The following is a 20,575-nucleotide window of genomic DNA, read 5'->3' as shown; positions in this document are numbered from 1 at the left end:
AAATCCTTCAAAGGAGCACTAGCAATTCAAAACTTAGTTCCCAGCTGAAGCCAGGAGACAAGGTATACTGCTGTGACTCCAAGGTATTGAGGAGATTACACCAGCCTGGAATCTCATTGACAAAGCCCTGCTAGATGGAAGATGGAATAATGACAAACATTTATGATCTACACATCTCAATGGAAGTACCAAAAGGCTTATTTCTAGATCTCAGACGGAAGGTCAGTGTGCAGGTGGCAACAGAACTCATTGAATCATCAATCTATGGGTTTCTAATATGTATCTGTAGATATGAGATATATATATATATCATATACATACATATATATGTACATATATATACATATATATGTCAATAGATGTTGCCTGTAATCTCTTTTGAGGTTTAAAATATGCTTAATGAGGCTAGAAAGATGGCTCAGTGGTTAAAGGCTCTTGCTTGCAAAACCTGCTGGCCGGTGTTCAGTTCCTCAGCATCCACATAAGTTGGATGCAGAAAGTGGCACAAAGATCTTGTGTTTATGTGTAGCCTTATGCTGCCCCCCAACACACACAGAGATAAATAAAATCTAAAAAATACTTTCAGCATTTATGGAAATACAGGCATTTGATGAGGAGAGGGAAATGTACTTGAAGGGCTCCAATATTCTTTTGTTATCTCTGAGAAGGAAATGCAAGGGTGTGTATTGTCATCTTTAGAATAACCACTGTGAGAATTATAAAATGATAGATATACAGAAAACTTTCATTGTCTTGGTGGAGGTAGGGTCTCACTCTCTAGTCCAGGCTGACCTGGAATTCACTATGTAGTCTCAGGCTGGCCTTGAACTCATGGTGATCCCCTACCTCTGCCTCCTGAGTGCAGAGATTAAAGGTGTGCACCACCACGCCCAGCTCTGGAGAAAGAGACTGGGGAAGGAATTAAAACAAAAAAAACAGAGCAAGGAAAAAAATAACATTAGCCACAAACAAAAGAATGCACAGAGCTTTTTAGTAGGGTGATAGTTTAAGCCCAAGTAGGTCAGCAATTAAATGTTAATGGGCCAGATTTCACAGAGATTGGAAAGAATAACGACAAAGGAAACTGGTATCGACCAATAACAAACCAATAGAGAAGAACGCAAAAGAGAGAGCCAAGTTTGCACCTTGGGCAAGGTAGGGGTGGGTTGCGGTGTGAGTCTAGGGGTAGGAAAGAGGCTTCAGGGTCCTTGTAACCTACCTACCCATGAGTTTTTAATGGTTTTTAATTTTATTATGGTGTTGTGCATTCTGTTTGTTTAAAAAAAATTTTTGTGCCAGGCGCCATGGTGCACACCTTTAATCCCAGAACTCAGGAGGCAGAGGTAGGAGAATCCCCGTGAGTTCAAGGCCACCCTGAGACTACATAGTGATTTCCAGGTCACCCTGGGCTACAGCGACACCCTACCTCAAAGAAAAAAAAAAAAAAAGATTTGTGTTTTTAAAGTGAGGAAAGATAGGCTCCAAGGCCATGTAGGTTTAGGAAATGTCACTTTTTGAGATCCTCTGGGATCACAGTCCCCTCAGAGAGCTTGAGAGCTCTGAAAGCACAAGGAAGACACTGTTGGACTGTGTCAATGCACGGTCCCAGGTGCCTTGCCCCCAGCATCCTTTGCTGGTTCTGTGCTCTGAACATATTCAAGACTAGCATCTGGGTTGCTCCTGGGTGTAGAAATGTGTACATAACTCGCCACTTCCAACTTCGTAAGTTCATTTTAAAGATTTTGTTGGGCCAGAGAGACAACTTAGTGGTTAAAGTTCTTGCCTGCGAAGCCTAAGGACCCAGGTTTGATTTGCCAGGACCCACCTAAGTCAGATGCACAAGGTGGTACATGTGTCTGGAGTTTGCTTTGCAGTGTCTAGAGGTCCTGGCATGCCCTCTCTCTCTCCCCCTCTTTATTTTATTTTAGAGGAGAAAATGGGCATGCCAGGGCCTCAGCCCCTGTAATCGAATTCCGACGCTTGTGCCACCTAGTGGGCATGTGTGACATTGTGCTTGCCTCACCTTTGTGCGTCTGGCTAACATGGGATCTGGATTGTAGAACATGGGTCCTTAGGCTTCTCAGGCAAGTGCCTTAACCAATAAGCCATCTCTCCAGCCTATCTATCTGCCTGTTTCTCTCAGTCCCTCTCCCTCTCTCAAATAAATAAATAAAAATTTTAAAAGATCATGTTCAGAGCAAGATGGACAGAGAAGGTATGGACAGACAGATGACAGAAAAGAGGCTGCTCCTTGCAATCGGGTGCCATCGTGGTGTGGGTCAACCTAAGGGCACTATAGGTGTAGAGACCCAGAGGCAAGATTTGGTCCCCAAGAAGCTTGCAGAGATTGTTTACGAAAGGCAGTGGCCATGAGGAGACTGAATGTGGCACGTAGGAGAAGTGCATCAACAGACTGGGGTTATAACCAGGACTGTTGTAGGAAGAGGACTGAAGCGTGTCCAGGTGGAGGTGGGGTACAGAGTCACGCCCCTGTTTCCTCTAGATCCAGCATCCCATACAGACCAGCTACCCTTGAAGGAAAAGCCTGGCTTTCCAGCCACTCAGCAGCTTCTGAGCCAGGTGGGCTCCAGCGATCCTTCCGGCGGGGTGTCAACTCCCTTGGCACCATCCTCCCCTCCTGTGACAACTGTACCCTCAGCAGCACCAGCTGCCAGCACTGTGCCAGAGCCAACATCAGGGACTGCCATCCAGGCAGGGCCTTCAGGGACTCCTCAGGGGTCAGCCAGTCAGCATGAGACCCCCCAGCCACTGGTGGGGACCCACCACACCCAGCGTACCACCAAGCCCCTTAGCACAGACCAAGGACCTTGCATCCCAGCTCTTGAGGCCTCTCGCTGCCCGACGGGTTTGGGGGAACCAGCCCCAGCCAGGGAGGTCAGCACCCTGGGGGAGACCCTTCCTGGTTCAGTGCTGGAACCTAACCCCCCTGGTGGGACCCTACAACCTACCCTGAGTCAGCCACCACCCCTGATGCCCACCACAGTGGGCTCAATCAACCTGGCTGCCCCTCAGCAGCTTCCCAGCCCCCCTCTGGGACCCACAGCTCCCCCGCCACCACCCTCGGCTTTGGAGTCAGATGGAGAAGGGCCACCCCCCAGGGTGGGCTTTGTGGACAACACCATCAAGAGCCTGGACGAGAAACTGCGGACACTGCTGTACCAGGAGCACGTGCCCACCTCCTCGGCCTCGGCCGGGACCCCCATGGAAGCTGGCGACCGAGACTTCACCTTGGATCCGCTGCGAGGAGACCTGCCCCGTGGGGAAGGCGTTGGAGGAGACCCAGCCCTGCCTTCAGCCCTGAGCGACAAGGCTCCAAGTGTCCCTCAGCCAGCCCAGCCCTTGGTGAGGAGCTGGACTCACCCCGTGTCCCTTGACTCTGGGGCTGGAGGTGGCCAGGCATGCCAGCTATGCAGGGTCACCCTCACCCTAGGGCCTGCCCAGCTCTCTTGGTGACCCACCCATGCATGCATAAGTGGCCTCTGTTTGGGGTCCTCTGTGTGGTTCCAGGCATCACAGCTTGATCGTGTGCGTAGAAAAGGCAGGATGGGTTTGGGTGGCTCCAGTCACAGGGAGGGGAAGAAGGTTCCTGAGATGTGGCTAAGCCAGGTTCTTCCTTCGCTGTGTTTCTGCTCCCAGTTGGAAAAGTCGGAAACGGCTCCCGCAGGCTGGGCCACAGCGGAACAGGAGCAGGGCGCGTCTTCACCAATGACAGGTAACAGCTCCAGTGGGGTGGACCCGGTGTTCTCCAGATGGCCATCAGTCTTCCTGGGCTCTGTACTGCCTCACCTTCATTGCTTTAAGGGATCATATGAGCCTTTCCAGATAAAAGGATCCAGTACCGAGGGAGCCACCCAGACAGGGAATAGCTTGCCAGATTTCGGGAAGAAACTGCACTGACATTCCAAGGAGAAAGTCTTGTCTGAAGACACATGGGCACTGTAATGCAGGGGCAGAGGGGCTAGCGCACTGTAGGGAATGCGTCTGGTGCGGGGGGTGAGGGGCGCTCTCCAGTGACTGGGCAGCTAAACACAGTAGACAATGGTGGCTCTGAGGTTTTTTTTTTTTTTAAAGAAATCTTATTTATTAGAGAGAGAGAGGCAGACAGGGAGAGTGGGCACACCAGGGCCTCCAGCCACTGCAAACGAACTCCAGACTCATGCACTACCTTGTGCATCTGGCTTACATGGGTACTGGGGGGAATTGAACCTGGGTCCTTAAGTTTCGCAGGCAAGGGCCTTAAATGCTAGGCCCTCTCTCCAGCCCTTGGTGATGGCTGTTGTTTTAAAATCTTTGTCTTGTTTTTAGTTTTTTGTGGGTTTTGTTGTTGTTTGGTTTTGGTTTTATGAGACAACATCTTACTATGTAGCCCAGGTTTGCCTTGAACTCACAGCAATCCTCCTGCATCAGTCTTCCTAGTGCTGAGATTATATAGTCCTTGCTTTGCTATCCAAACACTCGAGTCTCCATCCTAAGGAATGAGGAGGCTGGTGAATCGTTTAAAGTGCCAAGTTCCTTCTCAGCACGGGATTTCTTGGGGACTGGCAAGATAGGAGTTGGGATTCAGCTGAGCCTGGCAGTGGCAGGCTTGGCGTGTGGTAGGAGCAGATGATGGCCCAGTGGTCTAGGCTGCCTTCTCAATGACAGGTGTGGTCTGGCTCCACCTGGAGGACCTAGGGGACAGCTGTGTTGCTGTCTAGCCACAACCTTCTCAGATGCTGTCGTACTGGAGTCCGAATCCATGCACATGAGGGTCTGGGAAGTTTAGGGAGGGATTAGAAGCAAGAAAGGGCATGTCTCACCATTTCCCCTCTGGCTTCACCCGGCACTGACCTCGCACTGAGAGAGGTATCCCAGAGCCTCTTGTACAGATGGGGAAACGGAACCTGGCAAGGGATGTGGCTTGCACCCCAAAACCTACACTCTTCCCCTGAGTTTGGAACTCACATCAAGGGGTAGAGAGAGAGTGTCCCAGGAGGCTGACTTAAATCTAGATCCAAGTAAAGTACCCTACCCGCAGTTACAACTGCTGGAGATACAGGGAATGGAGCTGGTTGTGAGCCTGCTGGAGGTGTGCAGAGATGGGTTGGATGACAACAGGAATGTGAGATGTGAGGATGTGAAGGGATATGAGAAGCATCACTCGCTAGGCGTGGTGGCGCACGCCTTTAATCCCAGCACTTGGGAGGCAGAGGTAGGAGGATCGCCGTGAGTTGGAGGCCACCCTGAGACTTCGTAGTAAATTCCAGGTCAGCCTGGGCTAGAGAGAGACCCTACCTTGAACCCCCCCCCAATAAAAAAGAGAGAGAAAAATGTTGCTCACAGGTTGAGGACACATAACATAGTCTAGATCATGTCTTCCCAGGAATGTGACATTCCTACCTGGGGAACGAAGAGCAGATGCGTGTGTGTGTGTGTGCGCACGCGTGCGCATGTGTGTTGGTTTCCTCGCTTCCCGAAGGCTCCCTTAGCTCCTCGTCCTCCCCCGGCAGCATGTCCTTCTGCTCTAGCTCGAGCCTGCCTGTGACTTTCTTCTGTCATGGGGATTTTGGCTCCAGTGGGGACCACATTGTCCCCTGCCTGAGCTTCTCTCTGAATCTCTTCATGGCGGCACAAGGAAGCTGGCAGTGTGGGGCGACGGGGTGGGGGGTGGGCAGCAGGTGTCCCCTAAACCCCATAGAAGCAGGATTGGAATCTGCCCTGTGGTGTGCTCTGGAGACCCTCCTAAAACCACAGGCCTCTGGAGAAACAATGTTGCCTCCACCCCCCCCCCCGCCCCCCCAGGAGTACAGGTATCCCAAAACACAAAGGGTGCTCAACTTGACACTGCTTCCCTCTCCAGGTTTGTGGGCATGTGCGCCAGGAAGTGACGTGCCCAGGCCATTCTCAGTTATCTGAGCACACTGGTTCCCCAGAATGCCAGCTCTGGCTCCCTGCCCAGTGGCAGAGATTTGGTTTAGGTCTCGCAGGTGTGAGGCATTCTTTGCTTTTCTCTTCCATCAGCCCCAGTAACATGGTCACGTTCTTACAGCAGAGTCATCTTCCAGCAACACGCTGGGCTGTGACAGTGATGGAGGGCAGGTGGTCTCAGACTCCCCTACAGCACCAGGTGCCTCCCAGATAAGGGTAAGGACACTCAGTGGGTGGGGGGTGGGGGCGGTTGCGGTCAGCTGATGTTTTTGTAGATTGGATAGCTTTTATTTCCTTTCTTCCCCCAGGATGGACCTGTTTCTGGGAGCCCTGCCCACACAGAGCCCAAAGATCAGAACAGCAGGGAGGCCTCAGTGGAGCCCGGACAAAGTTGCCTGGGGACATTTGCAGAGGGCAGCCAGCTCGGCCACCCTCAGATACACGGCGCTCGGGTCTCGGGGTCCCCACGGAAGCGGCCAGGGCAACAGGATGGCAGCTCCCCGGCCAAAACCGTGGGTCGCTTCTCGGTTGTGAGCACCCAGGACGAGTGGACTCTGGCCTCGCCCCACAGCCTGCGGTACTCGGCCCCGCCCGATGTCTACCTGGATGAGGTCCCCTCCAGCCCGGATGTGAAGTTGGCAGTGCGGCGGGTGCAGACAGCCTCCTCCATTGACGTGGGCGCTGGGGAGCCTGCCTCCAGTGACTCCGGGGACGAGTGCCCTCGGGGAAGGCCGCCGGTGCAGAAGCAGTCCTCTTTGCCCGGTAGCAGCGGTGTGGCCAGCGACTTTGTGAAGAAGGCCACTGCCTTCCTGCATAGGTCCTCGAGGGCAGGCTCACTGGGCCCCGAGACACCCAGCAGGGCGGGCGTGAAGGTCCCCACCATCAGCGTCACCTCCTTCCACTCCCAGTCATCCTACATCAGCAGCGACAATGACTCGGAGTTCGAGGACACGGACATAAAGAAGGAACTCCGCAGTCTACGCGAGAAGTACGTGGGCATGGGGCTGTGCTGGGCAGCCCGGGGCCGGCCACCCCTTGGGTTTAGTCCTGGTCTTGGCCACAGCGTCCCCTAGCAGGTGCTGGCTATGTCCCTGGGGCTGAGAGTCCCTGATCTGGCCGCATCCTGCCGCCTGTTTCTCTGGGGGGACGCCTCCCCTCCTCTTCCAGAACCTGGCTGCTTTCTGTGTCGCACTCAGGGATAACATCACAGGGGTTCCTCCCTCTCTCCTGCTCCCCATCTATCTCTCCATGTCTCCATATCGCTTCCTCTCTGTCCTTTTGTCTCGCCGTCTCTCTCTCTCATCCCTGTCTGGTCAGGGGTTACCACTGTCTTGATCGACGTGTCCTTTAAGGTAGTTGGGGTGGGGGTCGGTGGTTGGCAGAGGAGGCTGACGTGAGAACTCCTGGGGCATGGCTGACGACCCTGCTGGAAGCTGAGAAGCAGAGCTTGCTAAGCATTGTCTAAACGAGCTCAGGAATCGTAGGTACCCCAAGAGAGGAGGACATTGAGGAGGCACTGAGTGCTGAGAGGGCCCAGGGAGACAAGAGGGGAGGCACATGAAGACCACTGGTCTTGGGGCCTGTGGAAAGGCAACTATAGCAGAGCCCTTGTTGAGGTGAGAGGGTAGAGGAGCCCAAGGTGGGCACCACCTGAAGCTTCTGGCGGCAGAGGGAAGGGATGCTAAGGCACAGCCTGTCGGTGGGATTACCTCCCAGGGTGCTGAGCTGCACCACGGGCCACAGGTGGCTGCAAGGCCCTGCAAGGGAGCTTCGGGGAGGGTCAAAGAGTTTGCGTGGGAGAACAACTGAGCATGATCTACTGCAGGCTCTTAGGAAAGTCTCTACCCTGGCCGAGAGGGGCTGACACACCAGGAGTGTGGATCCTAGGAGGGGTGGGATAGAAGTGAGGGGAAGGGCCTAGACATGAGGTAGGGCCTACAAATCAGTGGTGGTGGGTCTAGAGGTGAGGGGTGGGTCTAGACATGGGCCAGGGTCTAAGAAGGAGGAAGCAAGAGAAGTAGAAAGAGTCCAAAGTAACGGGTCCTGGGGATTCGCAAAAGGGCCAGGGAAACCAGGTGCGGTGCCACATACCTTGAATCCTAGTACTTGGGAGGCAGAGGTAGGAGGATCGCTGTGAGTTCGAGGCCACCCTGAGACTACATAGTGAATTCCAGGTCGGCCTGAGCTAGAGTGAGACCCTACCTCGAAAAACAAAAGGAAAAGAAAACAAAAAACCCAGAGAGCCCAATAAATGGGGTGATCTTTTAGGGGCAGGGAAGAATTGGAACCTTAATTTAGAAATTTAAGTTAGTGGGAGCTTGTTGATGTCTGATAGGAAGTAGCCAGCTGTTCCCAAGTCTTTCTCTCTTTTTAATTTTTTTTTGTTGATGATATATTTTTTATTGATAACTTCCATAATTAGACGTAATATACCATGGTAATTCCCCCCCTTTCCCCTTTGCAACTCCACTCTTCATCATATCCCCTCCCCCTCTCAATCAGTCTGTCTTTTATTTTGATGTCATGGTCTTTTCCTCCTATTATGCGGGTCTTCTGTAGGTAGTGTCAGGCACTGTGAGGTCATGGGTATCCAGGCTATTTTGTGTCTGGAGGAGCACATTGTAAGGAGTCCTACCCTTCCTTTGGCTCTTAGATTCTTTCCGTCACCTCTTCCGCAATGGACCCTGAGCCTTGGAAGATGTGATAGAGATATTGCAGTGCTGAGCACTCCTCTGCCACTTCTTAGCACTGTGATGCCTATTGAGTCATCCCAAGGTCACTGCCATCTGAAAAGAGAAGGTTCTCAACCAAAAGTGAGAGTAGCATTAGTATATGGGTATGAACATTAAGAGAAGTGCTTACCTGGCAGTTTGGTGAGCATCGTATATACATTTAGCCAGACAGCAGCAGATGTTATACCCTTAGGTCTCATGACTACCCCTGTTGTAGGTTTTCAGTATCAGGCATGTGTTCCCTCTTGTGGAGCAGGCATCCAGTCCAATTAGAGAGTGGTTGGTTTTTTCCATAACAGACATGCCACTATTGCACCCATGGGCTCATTTGGCAAGTCTATCTTATGTCATAAACCCCTTGTTAGGACACAGATCTGGACTTCAGGATTTCTTTTGATTTCTCATGGTGCTAGGGATGGAACCCAGTGCCTTGTACAAGCTAGGCAGGTGTTCTACCACTAAGCTGTATGCTTAAGTTCTTGAGTTTTTGAGATAGGGCCTTACTATGCAGCCCAGACTAACCTCAAACTTAAACCTCCTGTCTCAGCCTCCGAAGTACTAGAATTGATACAGACCTACAATCACCAGGCCTGACCCTAGACCTCAGAGCTTCTCATGTATGTGTTGGGATTTTTTCAGGCTCCAGGACCCTTGTGTTTGGCCTGGCCTGTGATTTAGATGTCTGGACGCTGCGGGCTCTGTAGGGTGCATGCCCAGGCAGCTCTGAGTGCAGAAGCAGTCCCAGAGTAGCAGCCACACTAAAGCCAGAGGTGGCAGTGGCTGGGCTGTGAGATGCACGCCTTAGGCTTCACCACAGGGCTGTGCCCTGCATGTCCTAAAGAAGGAGCCCTCCTCCACTGACCCAAAAGCCCCTCTGGAAATAGTACTTCTTCCTTTATTTCTTTATGTGACAGAGAAAGAGGGAGAGAAAGGGAGCACCAGGGCCTTTAGACACTGCAAGCAAACTCCAGATGTGTGCACCCCTTGTGCATCTGGCTAACGTGGGTCCTGGAGAATCGAACTAGGTCCTTTGGCTTTGCGGGCAAATGCCTTAACTGCTAAGCCATCCCGCTATCCCTGGAAATAGTACTTCTTGTCCAAAGAGAATCCAATGCAAACTGTAGTTTGCGGTTTCCATGTGTTTGTAGGGTAAAGCCACTTGGGTATTTTTTTTAATTAAAATTTTTTAAATTTATTTGCCAGCAGAGAGAGAGAGAAAGTGAGTGAGGAAACAGACACAGAGAGAATGGGCCCACCAGGGCCTCTAGCCACTGCAAATGAACTCTAGATGCATGTGCCCCCTTGTGCATCTGGCTTATGTGGGTCCTGGGTAATTGAACCTGGGTCCTTTGGCTTTGCAGGCAAGTGCCTTAACTGCTAAACCATCTCTTCGGCCCTTAGTGATTATTTTTAGTAGCTAAAGAAAGTCTTCTTTTTATTGGAGATTCAGGCATGGTGGCCTACACTTATAATTCTAGTACTCAAGAGGCTGAAATAGGAAGAGTGAAGATCTTGTCTTTAAGTAAGTAATAGTTATTATTATTATTATTAATAGTATTAATAAATAGAGCAAAATAAAACAAAATGGCAGGTGTTGAAGATTCCAGAGGTAAAGTCAGAACTTGTCTCTTTATTTTCAACTATTCCCTGTCTTCCCAGGTCAAACGATGGAAGAGATGGGCTGGTGGCCCTCAACTGAGGGGCTGGGGCCTCACACTGGTGTCGGGTGTCCCAAAGTTCAGTAGCACTCAGTGTACTTAAGATGTAGGACTGAAGTAGGCAGCAAAGGGTATACCAGAAAGTTCCGGAGAGGCCCAGTTGGGAGCCACACCTCCCTCCCTTCAGCTGTTCAAGAGATCAGTCTCACCAACAGCAATTCACATGCCTTCCACTTGCATCCTTTCAGAACTATTTTATTTATTCATTTATCTGAGAGAGAGAGAAAGAGGCAGATAGATAAGGAGAGAGAAAATAGGCATACCAGGGCCTCAAGCCACAACAAACAAACTCCAGGCATATCTGGCTTTACGTGGGTACTGGGGAAATGAACTTGGGTCCTTTGGCTTTGCTGGCAAGCACCTTAACCACTAAGCTATCTCTCTAGCCCAACATCTTTTTTTTTTTTTTTTAAGCACCATGCTGTAACCACCTGAACTAACTGGCAAGGTTGCATCTTGTTTTTAAAAGTCTGTGTGTTTGGTATGTGTACATGGGTATATGCGTGTCTGTGTGTGTGGGCACACATGTCCGTGTGGGCATATATGCGTATGAAAGGCAGAGGTAAATGTCCTGTGTCATCTTCAGTTACTCTCCACCTTATTTTTAAAAATACTTTATTTTGGGGCTGGAGAGATGGCTTAGCCATTAAGAGCTTGCCTGTGAAGCCTAAGGACCCCAGTTCGAAGCTCGATTCCCCAGGACCCACATAAGCCAGATACACAAGGTGATGCATGCATCTGGAGTTTGTTTGCAGTGGCTAGAGACCCTGTTGCACCCATTCTCTCTCGTGCACTTGCTCTCTCTCTCTCCCTCTTTCTCTGTCTGTCTCTCTCAAATAAATAAATAAAAATAAAATAAATAAATAAAAATTTATTTATTTATTTATTTATTTGAGAGAGACAAAGAGGCAGAGAGAGGGAGAGAATGGGCACACCAGGGCTTCCAGCTACTTCAAACGAACTCTAGATGCATGCGTCACCTTGTACATTTGGCTTACGTGGGTCCTGGGGAATCAAACTGAGGTCTTTTGGCTTTGCAGGCAAGCACTTTAACCACTAAGCCATCTCTCTAGCCCTCCACCTTATTTGCTTAAGGTAACGTCTCACTCAACCCAGAGCCCACAGATTGGGCTACACTGGCTAGCCAGCAAGACCTAGGGATCCACTTGGCTCCATCTCCCAACCACTGAGATTACAGGCATGCACCAACATTCCTGGTTTTCAGGGGAGTGCTGGGCGTCTGAACGCAGGCCCTTATGCTTGCACAGCAGACACTTTACCAACTGAGCCATCTCCCCAGCCCCGTCTTTTGTTGTTTTGAAGCAGGGTCTCATTCTAGCTCAGGCTGACCTGGAATTCACTCTGTAGTCTCAGGGTGGCCTCGAACTCATGGAGATCCTTCTACCTCTGCCTCCCGAGTGCTGGGAATAAAGGTGTGCGCCACCACGCCCGGCTCATCTTTGTTTTCAATGCATGTGTATACATATGTATGTATGCATGTGGGTATGTATGTAAGCATGTGTGTATACAGGTACACATGTATGGATACCTGTATATGTGTGTGGGAAGCCTTAGAGCTGTTAACTTCTTTTTGCTGGGACAAAATACAATATCTGACTAGACGCAACTTACGGGAGGAAAGGGTTTATTTGGGCTACAGTTTGAGGGGACATTTCATCACGGCAGGGAAAGTATGGCCCAGCAGACAGCCAGGGTGTCACATCGTGTTACAGCAGCATGGGGTGTGAGGGAGCCAGCTCTCAACACCCAGCAGGGCTGGACTGACCAACCTCAAGGCCACCCCAGTGGCACGCCTCCTCTAGCAAGGCTGCACCTCCCCAAAGCTTTACCAGCGGAGGGCCTAGTAGCAGGCTTAATGACAAACACCTGAGGCTTCAGGGCACATTTTACACTGAAACTCCACCAAGGCCAGAGGACAATATTACTGTCATACTCAGGAAGATACCTTTTTTATTGTATTTTTAAAAAAAACTTGTTAATGCTTTATAATTTTAGATATTTTATTTATTTATTTGGGAGAGAGGGAAAGGGAAAAAAAGAGGCAGATAGATAGATAGAATGGGTGTGCCAGGGCCTCCAGCCACTGCAAATGGACTCTAGACACATGTGCCACCTTGTGCATCTGGCTTACGTGCGAATTGGACCTATGTCCTTAGGTTTCTTAGGCAAGCACTTTAAGCACTAAGCCACCTCTCCAGCCCTTTTTTTTTTTTTTAATTTATTTTTAGAGCAAGCGACAGAAAGACACAGAGAGGGGGGAGAGGATTGGCATGCCAAGGGCCTCAGTCACTGCAATTGATCACCAGACGCTTGTGCCACCTAGTGGACATGTGCGACCTTGTACTTGCCTCGCCTTTGAGCATCTGGCTTAAGCAGAATCTGGAGGGTGGAACACAGGTCCTTAGGTTTTGCAAGCAAGCACCTTAACTGCTAAGGCATCTCTCTAGCCCATGACACCTTTGTAAAAAATATATATTTATTTATTTGACAGAGAAAGAGGGGGAGAAAGAGAATGTATGGGAGCACCAGGGCCTCCAGCCACTGCAAACAAACTCCAGATGCATGTGCCCTCTTGTGCATCTGGCTTACGTGGGTCCTGGAGAATCAAGCCTGGGGTCCTTTGGCTTTTCAGGCAAACGCCATAACCGCTAAGCCATCCGTCCCTTCAGCCCCACAACACCTTTTTTGAGACAGCATCTCCCTCAGTGGCCTGGAGCTCACCTATTAGGCTAGGCCAGCAAACTCCAGGGACTTTCCTGTCTCCACTACCCCAGTCCTGGCATTACAAGTGGGCATCGCCACCCCGGGCATTTTCACATGGGCTCTGGGGATCAGACTCAGGTGCCCATGCTTGTAAGGTAAGCACTTTACCTACTGAGCTATCCCCCACAAAGCCCTTTTGCCTGCATCTTAATGATAATGATAGTCCCCTGCTGTGGGCCCAGAGGCCAGTCATATTAGTCTGTTGGCCTGTTGTAGCAGCACTGTCCTTCCTCTGAGCTATGTGCCCTCTCCCTTGGTTACTTTGCCTGGAAGTAACACTTCGTCCTGATAACTGAAATGGTCTGACGGCTGTAGACACCCGCTGATTGTTTTTTCTAATGCTTGGGGCTTTCATTGCAAGCATGAGTAGGTGCAAAGTTGTCAGTGCCTCTGGCCACTGAGGCAATGCAGAGATTCTGATTCAGCCTATTTGAAACCTTGAAACCCCAGAGCTCGCCTGTGGCATTGGGCCTTTATCCATGCCAGAGACACCCCCCCCCCCCGCCCCGCCTCGCCTCATTCTTGCGTGGCTGAGATAGTGCCATTTAAAATCTTCATGGGACCCTTCGCAGCAGCCTGGATGGAAGGAGATGCAGGCAAAGGCAGCTATCTCCCGGAAGGCTGGGCTCTCCCGCCCAGGAAGTCCGCTTACCCTGCGTCTTCTCTCCCACTCCAGGCACCTGAAAGAAATCTCAGAGCTGCAGAGCCAGCAGAAACAGGAGATCGAGGCCCTGTACCACCGTCTCGGGAAGCCACTCCCGCCCAACGTGGGCTTCTTCCACACGGCGCCCCCCTCTGGCCGTAGGAGAAAAACCAGCAAGAGCAAGCTGAAAGCCGGCAAGCTGTTGAACCCCCTGGTACAGCAGCTCAAGGTCGTGGCCTCTAGCACAGGTCTGCCTGTGGGTGGAGGGTTGCACTGGGGCTGAGCTGGGAGGGAACTCAAGGGACCCCCGAGTGATCCTGAGAGGCCAGCACGACACCTCCAGGCCTGGAAACACTGGGGCGGGGGGGGGGGGTTCTTCTTCCTGGATGTCTTTTCACTGGAGTTGGGAAGTCTCTCAGGCCCAGGGAGGCCCCAGGCCTCCGTGCTGTGCCCTGTACAGAGTGGCGAGGCCTGTGTGTGGGCAAGGGCTGAGTGAGGCCAGACCTTAGCCCCCAAGTGGAAGGAGTGAGCCACCTCTGGACCTCAGTGCGCCCGGGCAGCCTAAGACAATCCTCACCTGCTCCTGCCTCCATGGGACAGAGATGGCTGCTTCCTCAAAGCCGTGTCTGAGGCAGCCTTGGCCCCTGTTCACTGGGTGTCAGGGTCACGTCATGGGGAGGATGGGCTATCCTCCAGGCCTTGGGACGGTGACACTTGGTTCCTGAGGCTGCATCCTTGCACGTCAGAATTCCTTTGAGCTGCCCTGTGGGGTGCACTCTGTAGGGCAGACCCCAAACATACTGCAAAGAGAGGCACTGCATAATTTGGTAAGCACTCCCTAACCACAAGCTGCCTGTGAATTAATTATATGGGACACAAATCCAGTGCCGATCCCAGTGCTAAAGGGAGACCGTACAGTGAGAGGAACCTTGAGCCCACATGCACTTCCTGTCACAATAAGTGCAAATAATGGCACAGTACAGAGGTTCAGCATGGCACTGGGCTTTGGCAAGGTGGGACACTTCCTTTGATAGCCCCCAGCACCTCCGTCCAGGAATCGGGCCATTCACTGGTTTTCTACAGGAGACTCAAATTCCCCAAGGTCACCCAGCAAAGAGCAGGGAGCCAACCCAGCCCACACCCCTCCCCTGCCCAGGGGCGCCTCATGGTGCCTGTCACCTCTTCTCCCCCCCGCCCAGGTCATTTGTCTGACTCCAGCAGAGGCCCTCCCACTAAGGACCCTGCCCACGCCAGCACACCCCCGTGCACCAAGGCGGTTCAGACCCAGCAACCCTGCTCCGTCCGAGCCTCCCTGTCCACAGACATCTGCTCCGGCTTAGCCAGTGATGGAGGCGGAGCGCGTGGCCAAGGTGATTTCCAGCTTGCCTGTCTCCAAGCATGTGCCAGCCACGTAGGGCCTCAAGTGGTGTCCCAGGAGCACGCTTGTGTGTGTAAAGGGGGCCAGAGCCGCAGCCAAGCAGCTTAAAAAAAAAAAAGGAAAACTAAAAGTTTTAAAGATGTAGTCATTGGATGCCATGAATGGAATTGTCCCACTATCAGTAGGTCTTGCTGTAAAGCGGCTCAGAGGCAGGTGATGGGTTTGCTAGAATTGGTCCTCAGGAAGTGGTTAGGATGGGGAGGGGCTAGCCCGATGACCAGGGAGGGGACGGGGCCTGGCATCTTGCTGTGTTCTGCAGTGCCTATTCCTAGGCCCTGGCTGCCCTGTCCCGCCTGCTTCCCGCAGCAGAGCCCTGATGGTGCTAAACACCGGGTCCTTCCACAAAGTCCACGGGACGGCTGGGGGACGAGGGCTCAGCTCTCAAGCTGGGAGTTTGGCCCTGAGGAGGAAATGCTCTCTGGTCAACACTGCCGTGGACGGCAGCAGCTACTCGATAAGGCGCTCTCCTGTCCTCACCATCTCTGTCCAAAGAAATCATGGTGACAGATGCAGGTGCCCCACTCTGCCCACCCTCACCCCCCTCCTCCGGGCCGCTTCTCTTCTGCTCCTCCCGTTGCCTCCTCCCGTTCCATGGTCAGTGGCTTTGGTGCTCGGGCTGGGCTAGATGGAGCCGTGGATGTTAAGTTACGAGGCTGGTGTGGCTGTTGGTGTGGAGGAGGAGTCGCAGCAACCTGTACTTGATAAGTGTCTCTCTGTTTTCTTCCCTTTATATTCATTTGCAGGCTGGACGGTTTACCACCCAACGTCTGAGAGAGGGGCCTATAAGTCTAGTAGCAAGCCTCGTGCTCGATTCCTCAGTGGACCCGTATCTGTGTCCATCTGTCTGTATTTGTTCTTTTGTATTTTCCCACCTCCCGGCCCTTGGTTTCTCCCCTCCCTTCCCCTGTCTTCATTTCCTCTCGTACATTTCATCGACTGCTGCCCCCCCCACCCCTTGAAGTCACCTCCTCTATATAAGAAGTGGACCCTCCCCCACAAGCCCTTTCCATTGAACACCACTGTCCATGGTCACCCCCAGCCCCAGACAAGCTGTGTGCATGCTCTTGGCTGCGCCTGGGCACCAGAAGCGTACGCAGCCACACAGCCCCTGTGCCCCGCACACGTTGGGGCATTCTGCCTCTCCCTCACCACCCCACTGACTCCATTTCTCTTACGTTGGACATAGTTTTCTTTTCCGTTGCAACTGTGGCCAGTATACATGTCTGCTATGCCCCAACCCCCCAGTGCCAGTGACAACAAAAAGGCAGCCCCTCCCCCAGCCTTCTCCAAACGCTCGGTGTGTTACACACTTGCCTGGGCCCCGAAGATAATGCATGTAGCGCGGGCTGATACTGCCTGCAAGGTCCCTGCAGGGTGTGACCTCCGTGCGGGGACCAAAGCCCAACATACCCAGCCCTGGCTCTGCCCCACCCCCCGCCCCTGCTCCCTGCATGTGGACATGCTCAACCCGTGCTCCAGGGGCGAGTTGGGGGGGGGGGGGGATGTAGCTCAGTGGCAGAGAGCTTGCCTAGCATGCAAAAGGCCCTGGGTTCCATCCCCAGCACTGAAAGACAAAGAACATACCCCAGCTAGGACTTCCTGAGACCATCCTAATATCCCGCCCCCCTGACGTCACTGAATCCAGGGAGGTCTGACGCCCTGGGTCATCCCTCCTCACCCTGTGCTCATCCCCACTCCAGAGGATGAGATTGATGCACGTTCCTGTGGAGCCAGCGACCTGCCTGGCCCCTTTGCTCTTCTCTCCCACCCAGCTGGGTATTTTGCTCCATGATTTTTCCTTTGACCCATGTGATATAAGGGATGGAGCTCATGATGCAGCTACTGGAACGTCCATCAAACCCAAGCCCAGTTCCAACTTCCCTCAGATGCCCTGAGACTTCCTCCTAGCCCAGGAGTGCTGGGCGTCCCCCCCCCCCCCCGCCACCGCCAACCCTGGTGAAGTTTGTTCTTAATCCTCACAATGATTGGCGGATGACTTTTTTTTGTCTTTTTAACAGAAAAAAAATAGAGCTTTTTGATTATTGGATTGGAGATGCTGGTTTGGGGCACATGACTTTTTGCTTGTACAATAAAGATACATTGTGCTTGTGGGGACCCAGAGGCCACGTCTGCAGTAGGTACCCATTGCCATTCCCTGCTTCTCATATCAGAGGCCCACAGGGGGGTTATCTGTCTCCAGGTGGGACACATCCAGGGTGCCATGGCTATTTGGAAAATGCCCTGAGGCCTTCCAGCAGCTTCTTGTCAGTGCTGTCAGGCTGATGGTGCATCTGTCCGCCTTCTGGTCAGCGGCTGAGGATGGAGAAGGGCTGGGAGAGCTCTCTCTGTGCGTCCCTCACTTCTTTGCATCGGGCCAAATCTGTTCCCATCCTCCTCCCTCATTGTGGCCCCTGCTTGCCTGATGCCTGTCTTGTTGACTTCCGTGGGCACCTAGCTCACACTGGAGTGGTCGCCAGGGGTGAGGGCACCTGGCTCTCTTGTGTGTCTCCAGCCTATCATGGAAACCAGAGCAGAGCACCTGGCTACCTTCCCACAGTGAGCAACCATAGCATGGCGGTGCCTATGAGATCAGCCTCTCTCCTCTCTACCACAGGGTTGTGTGTTTGAAGGCTTTTTCGCTGCTTGTACCGTGAATTATTAGGCCGAGAGTTTTAAACAGTGAGGCACCGGATGTGTGGCCAGGATGAAGGAATGCCTGAGCAGGCTTGGCTAGGTGGCTTCCGGTGTGGTGATGCCCAGTCCAGCCCCTTTCAGGCAGAGTCCTACGTACTCTCAGGTTAGCCAGGCAGGCAAAGCTAAGGGAGCGCTCGCCTGGCCACCTCTCAGTGTGGTGTGTGGTTGGCAGAGTGATAGGGTGGCTCACTGTATGGAGTTGTAACTGAAGAGGTCCTTTTACCCTGTGTGGAACTGGCCTGCAGGGTACAGGAGTCCGGGCTTCTCATTGAGATGTCTCCTCTGCTTGCTGTTGGTGTCTGGACCAAGGCCTCCTCAGGAGGAGCTTCAAAGTCTGTGCAGAGTGAGCGCTTGAGGCTGGAGATCGGTTGGTTGCTCATGAGCGAGAGGCCCATGGCCAGAAGGAAGGAAGGCTCAGGGCAGGGCTGATGTGAAGAGATGTCTTGAAAGACACTGGAGTGTACCCAGCCCTGTGTGGTTATACAGTCAGGGGAGGCCCGGCAAGATCGTCTACTTAAGCCTAGAATGTCCATTCATGGCTTTGGTGTGTGGCAATCCCATGTCGTGGGAGACAGAAGGCTTTAGGTACATAAAATGTGCCTTAAATTTTGATGTATGAAGAGGTCTGGGCTTCAGTGAAGTTCAATTGAGAAAGAGCAGGCTGGGTGTGGTGGCGCACTCCTATAATCCCAGCACTTGGGAGACAGAGGTAGAAGGGTCGACATGAGTTCGAGGCCATCCTGAGACTACATTGTGAATTCCATGTCAGCCTGGGCTAGAGTGAGACCCTACCTAGGGAAAAACAAACAAACAAACATACACACAAAAAAGAAAGAAAGAAAGAGAGGGAAAGAAAAGAAAAGGAGTCCAAATAAAAGGGGAAAAAAGCCCAGGCATGGAAGTTGAGTCCCTATCCAAGGGTAGATGTCAGGGGTGAGACTATCTCTGCTAGAGCCAGGCGGAGCTGAGCCTGTAGTGGGGCAGGGAATAGGTGAAGATGGGCAATGGGTGGGCAGGCCTCTGGAGAGTGTAGACATTATATCAGCCACCTGTACCAAGTCCCAACGCAGATCCCACGGGCTCACTGCCGTTCTGTTCCCATGGTAGGCATGGAGCTTGGGCCATCATATGCGTTCTGAAGAACAGTGGCCGTGGAACTGAGTAGAAAAGTCCACGCACAAAGCCTGAGATGGGCACCCTAGGGTCCTGTTGGTCAGGAGCTGCAGACACAGCTTGCTGACCCACCTTCTTTTGCGTACTACCCTTGACCTGGAAGGCATGGATACTTTCTGAGCCTTACTCGGCCCACGAACCATGAGGTCTCATCCTGTGTTATCTTCCTGCCCCAGTCCCTTATTTATATCAGTTCTGGTGCTGAGACCCCCATGATTGTCCCAACCATCTCTCAACCTGTATTGCTCTTGTCCCTCCCTGGTGGAAAGAGACACAGAGTCCAGCAAGGCTCTCCTAATGGGACATGCAGAGAGCAGAGCCACACACACTGTCCACTGTCCATAAAAGGTGTGTCAGCTCCAGGCTTTATAAAAACCAGGGTCACACAGGCTCAAGGCCAAGCAAAAATGTCCCCAAAAACCACACTTGGAAAGAATCAAGGCACCTCGTTTGTGAGCTCTAGCTTCCTGGTTCATTTTTTGGCTCTTTCCCCCACCCTCCCAACTTAGGAATGGGCTCGCTCAATGTAGAAGCAGACTGGAAGGCGTTTGGGTCTTCACCACCAGAACGGAGGTAGAGGAGGGTTGCCCAATGCAAGCGATGGTAGAGCAGCCCATGGCAGATAGTAAGGAGGGACGAGGCAAAGCCACCTTGGCTGGCTGTGGGCGACATTGCTTCCGGGAGGGTCTTATGCAGATGATGCTGCCCCCTCTGCTCTCGTGTTTCTTTACGACCTACTTGAAAGCAGATGTGAGGAACTTCCCCATGCCTGAACCTCTTGTCCTAGTCACTCATGCTGGGCTCTGACTCCACTCTGCTTGAGGGATCCTCACCGTGGCATGTTGGCAGACGCTGGGGCTGTAGACAGGGTAGAGGTGGTCAACCCCTGAGCGAAGTCTGGTTGGGCCAGAGCACCATTCAAAGGGCCTCATGTCCCTTCAGGGACAGGCAGGTGCCCAGGGAGACGGGGACGGAACTGGCTGAGACCATCACACCTTCGGCTGGCACTCTGCACTCTCCCAGTTCTGCCCTGGGTAGCATGGCCTCTGAGTGCTGTGCTGGTGCCGTTGGGGGGTTCGTCCATCAAATGCTCTGTGGGGCGGCGGGGGGCGGGGGGGGGGAGGAGGGAGAACGGCAGAGCATGAAGGGCGGGACCCCAGCCAGGGCAGAGATGTTGTGGGAGGTGTATCAGACGTCACCTCAAGGTGGCCAGGGCCGTCATCAGGAGGGAGCCAGATCTCCCGTGTCTCTGACAGAGAGCAGCGTGGCCTTGGTGTCAAGGCTGAATGACAGTCGTGAGGGGCTTGTCTGTGGAGACTGGGAGCTGACTGTGACAGAGTTGCCTGGACCCCACGTCCAGGAAGGCCAGCTTGTAGCTAGCTCATCCAGCATTCTGCCAATAAGATACCAAGCTCCAAGTGCATAGCTCCTAGCTGGCAGGCGGGTGTGGCAGCTGCAGACCAGC

The 20,575-nt window shown here is 52.6% G+C and overlaps 1 protein-coding gene across 14 annotated transcripts in view; it reads left to right on the top strand.

Annotated features, from left to right (window-relative positions):
- Wnk2 (WNK lysine deficient protein kinase 2) overlaps positions 1 to 20,575 on the top strand; it is a 141,732-nt gene that overhangs the window by 100,250 nt on the left and 20,907 nt on the right. For 5 of the 14 annotated variants that reach the window (XM_045161541.1, XM_045161540.1, XM_045161542.1 and 2 more), the window contains exons 19-25: positions 2,504 to 3,363; positions 3,658 to 3,733; positions 6,050 to 6,144; positions 6,237 to 6,916; positions 13,839 to 14,053; positions 15,005 to 15,175; positions 15,987 to 16,085. In XM_045161541.1, the coding sequence (XP_045017476.1) occupies positions 2,504 to 3,363; positions 3,658 to 3,733; positions 6,050 to 6,144; positions 6,237 to 6,916; positions 13,839 to 14,053; positions 15,005 to 15,175; positions 15,987 to 16,085 (2,196 nt within the window). The remainder of the gene's footprint in view (positions 1 to 2,503; positions 3,364 to 3,657; positions 3,734 to 6,049; positions 6,145 to 6,236; positions 6,917 to 13,838; positions 14,054 to 15,004; positions 15,176 to 15,986; positions 16,086 to 20,575) is intronic. The other 9 variants (XM_045161549.1, XM_045161544.1, XM_045161543.1 and 6 more) reach the window with 3 other exon arrangements.

The sequence above is a fragment of the Jaculus jaculus genome, chromosome 11 (assembly GCF_020740685.1).
Source record: "Jaculus jaculus isolate mJacJac1 chromosome 11, mJacJac1.mat.Y.cur, whole genome shotgun sequence".
NCBI classification, from domain to species: Eukaryota; Metazoa; Chordata; class Mammalia; order Rodentia; family Dipodidae; genus Jaculus; species Jaculus jaculus.
Note: the sequence above shows the minus strand (reverse complement) of the source record. Positions and strands in the feature narration are given on the sequence as shown.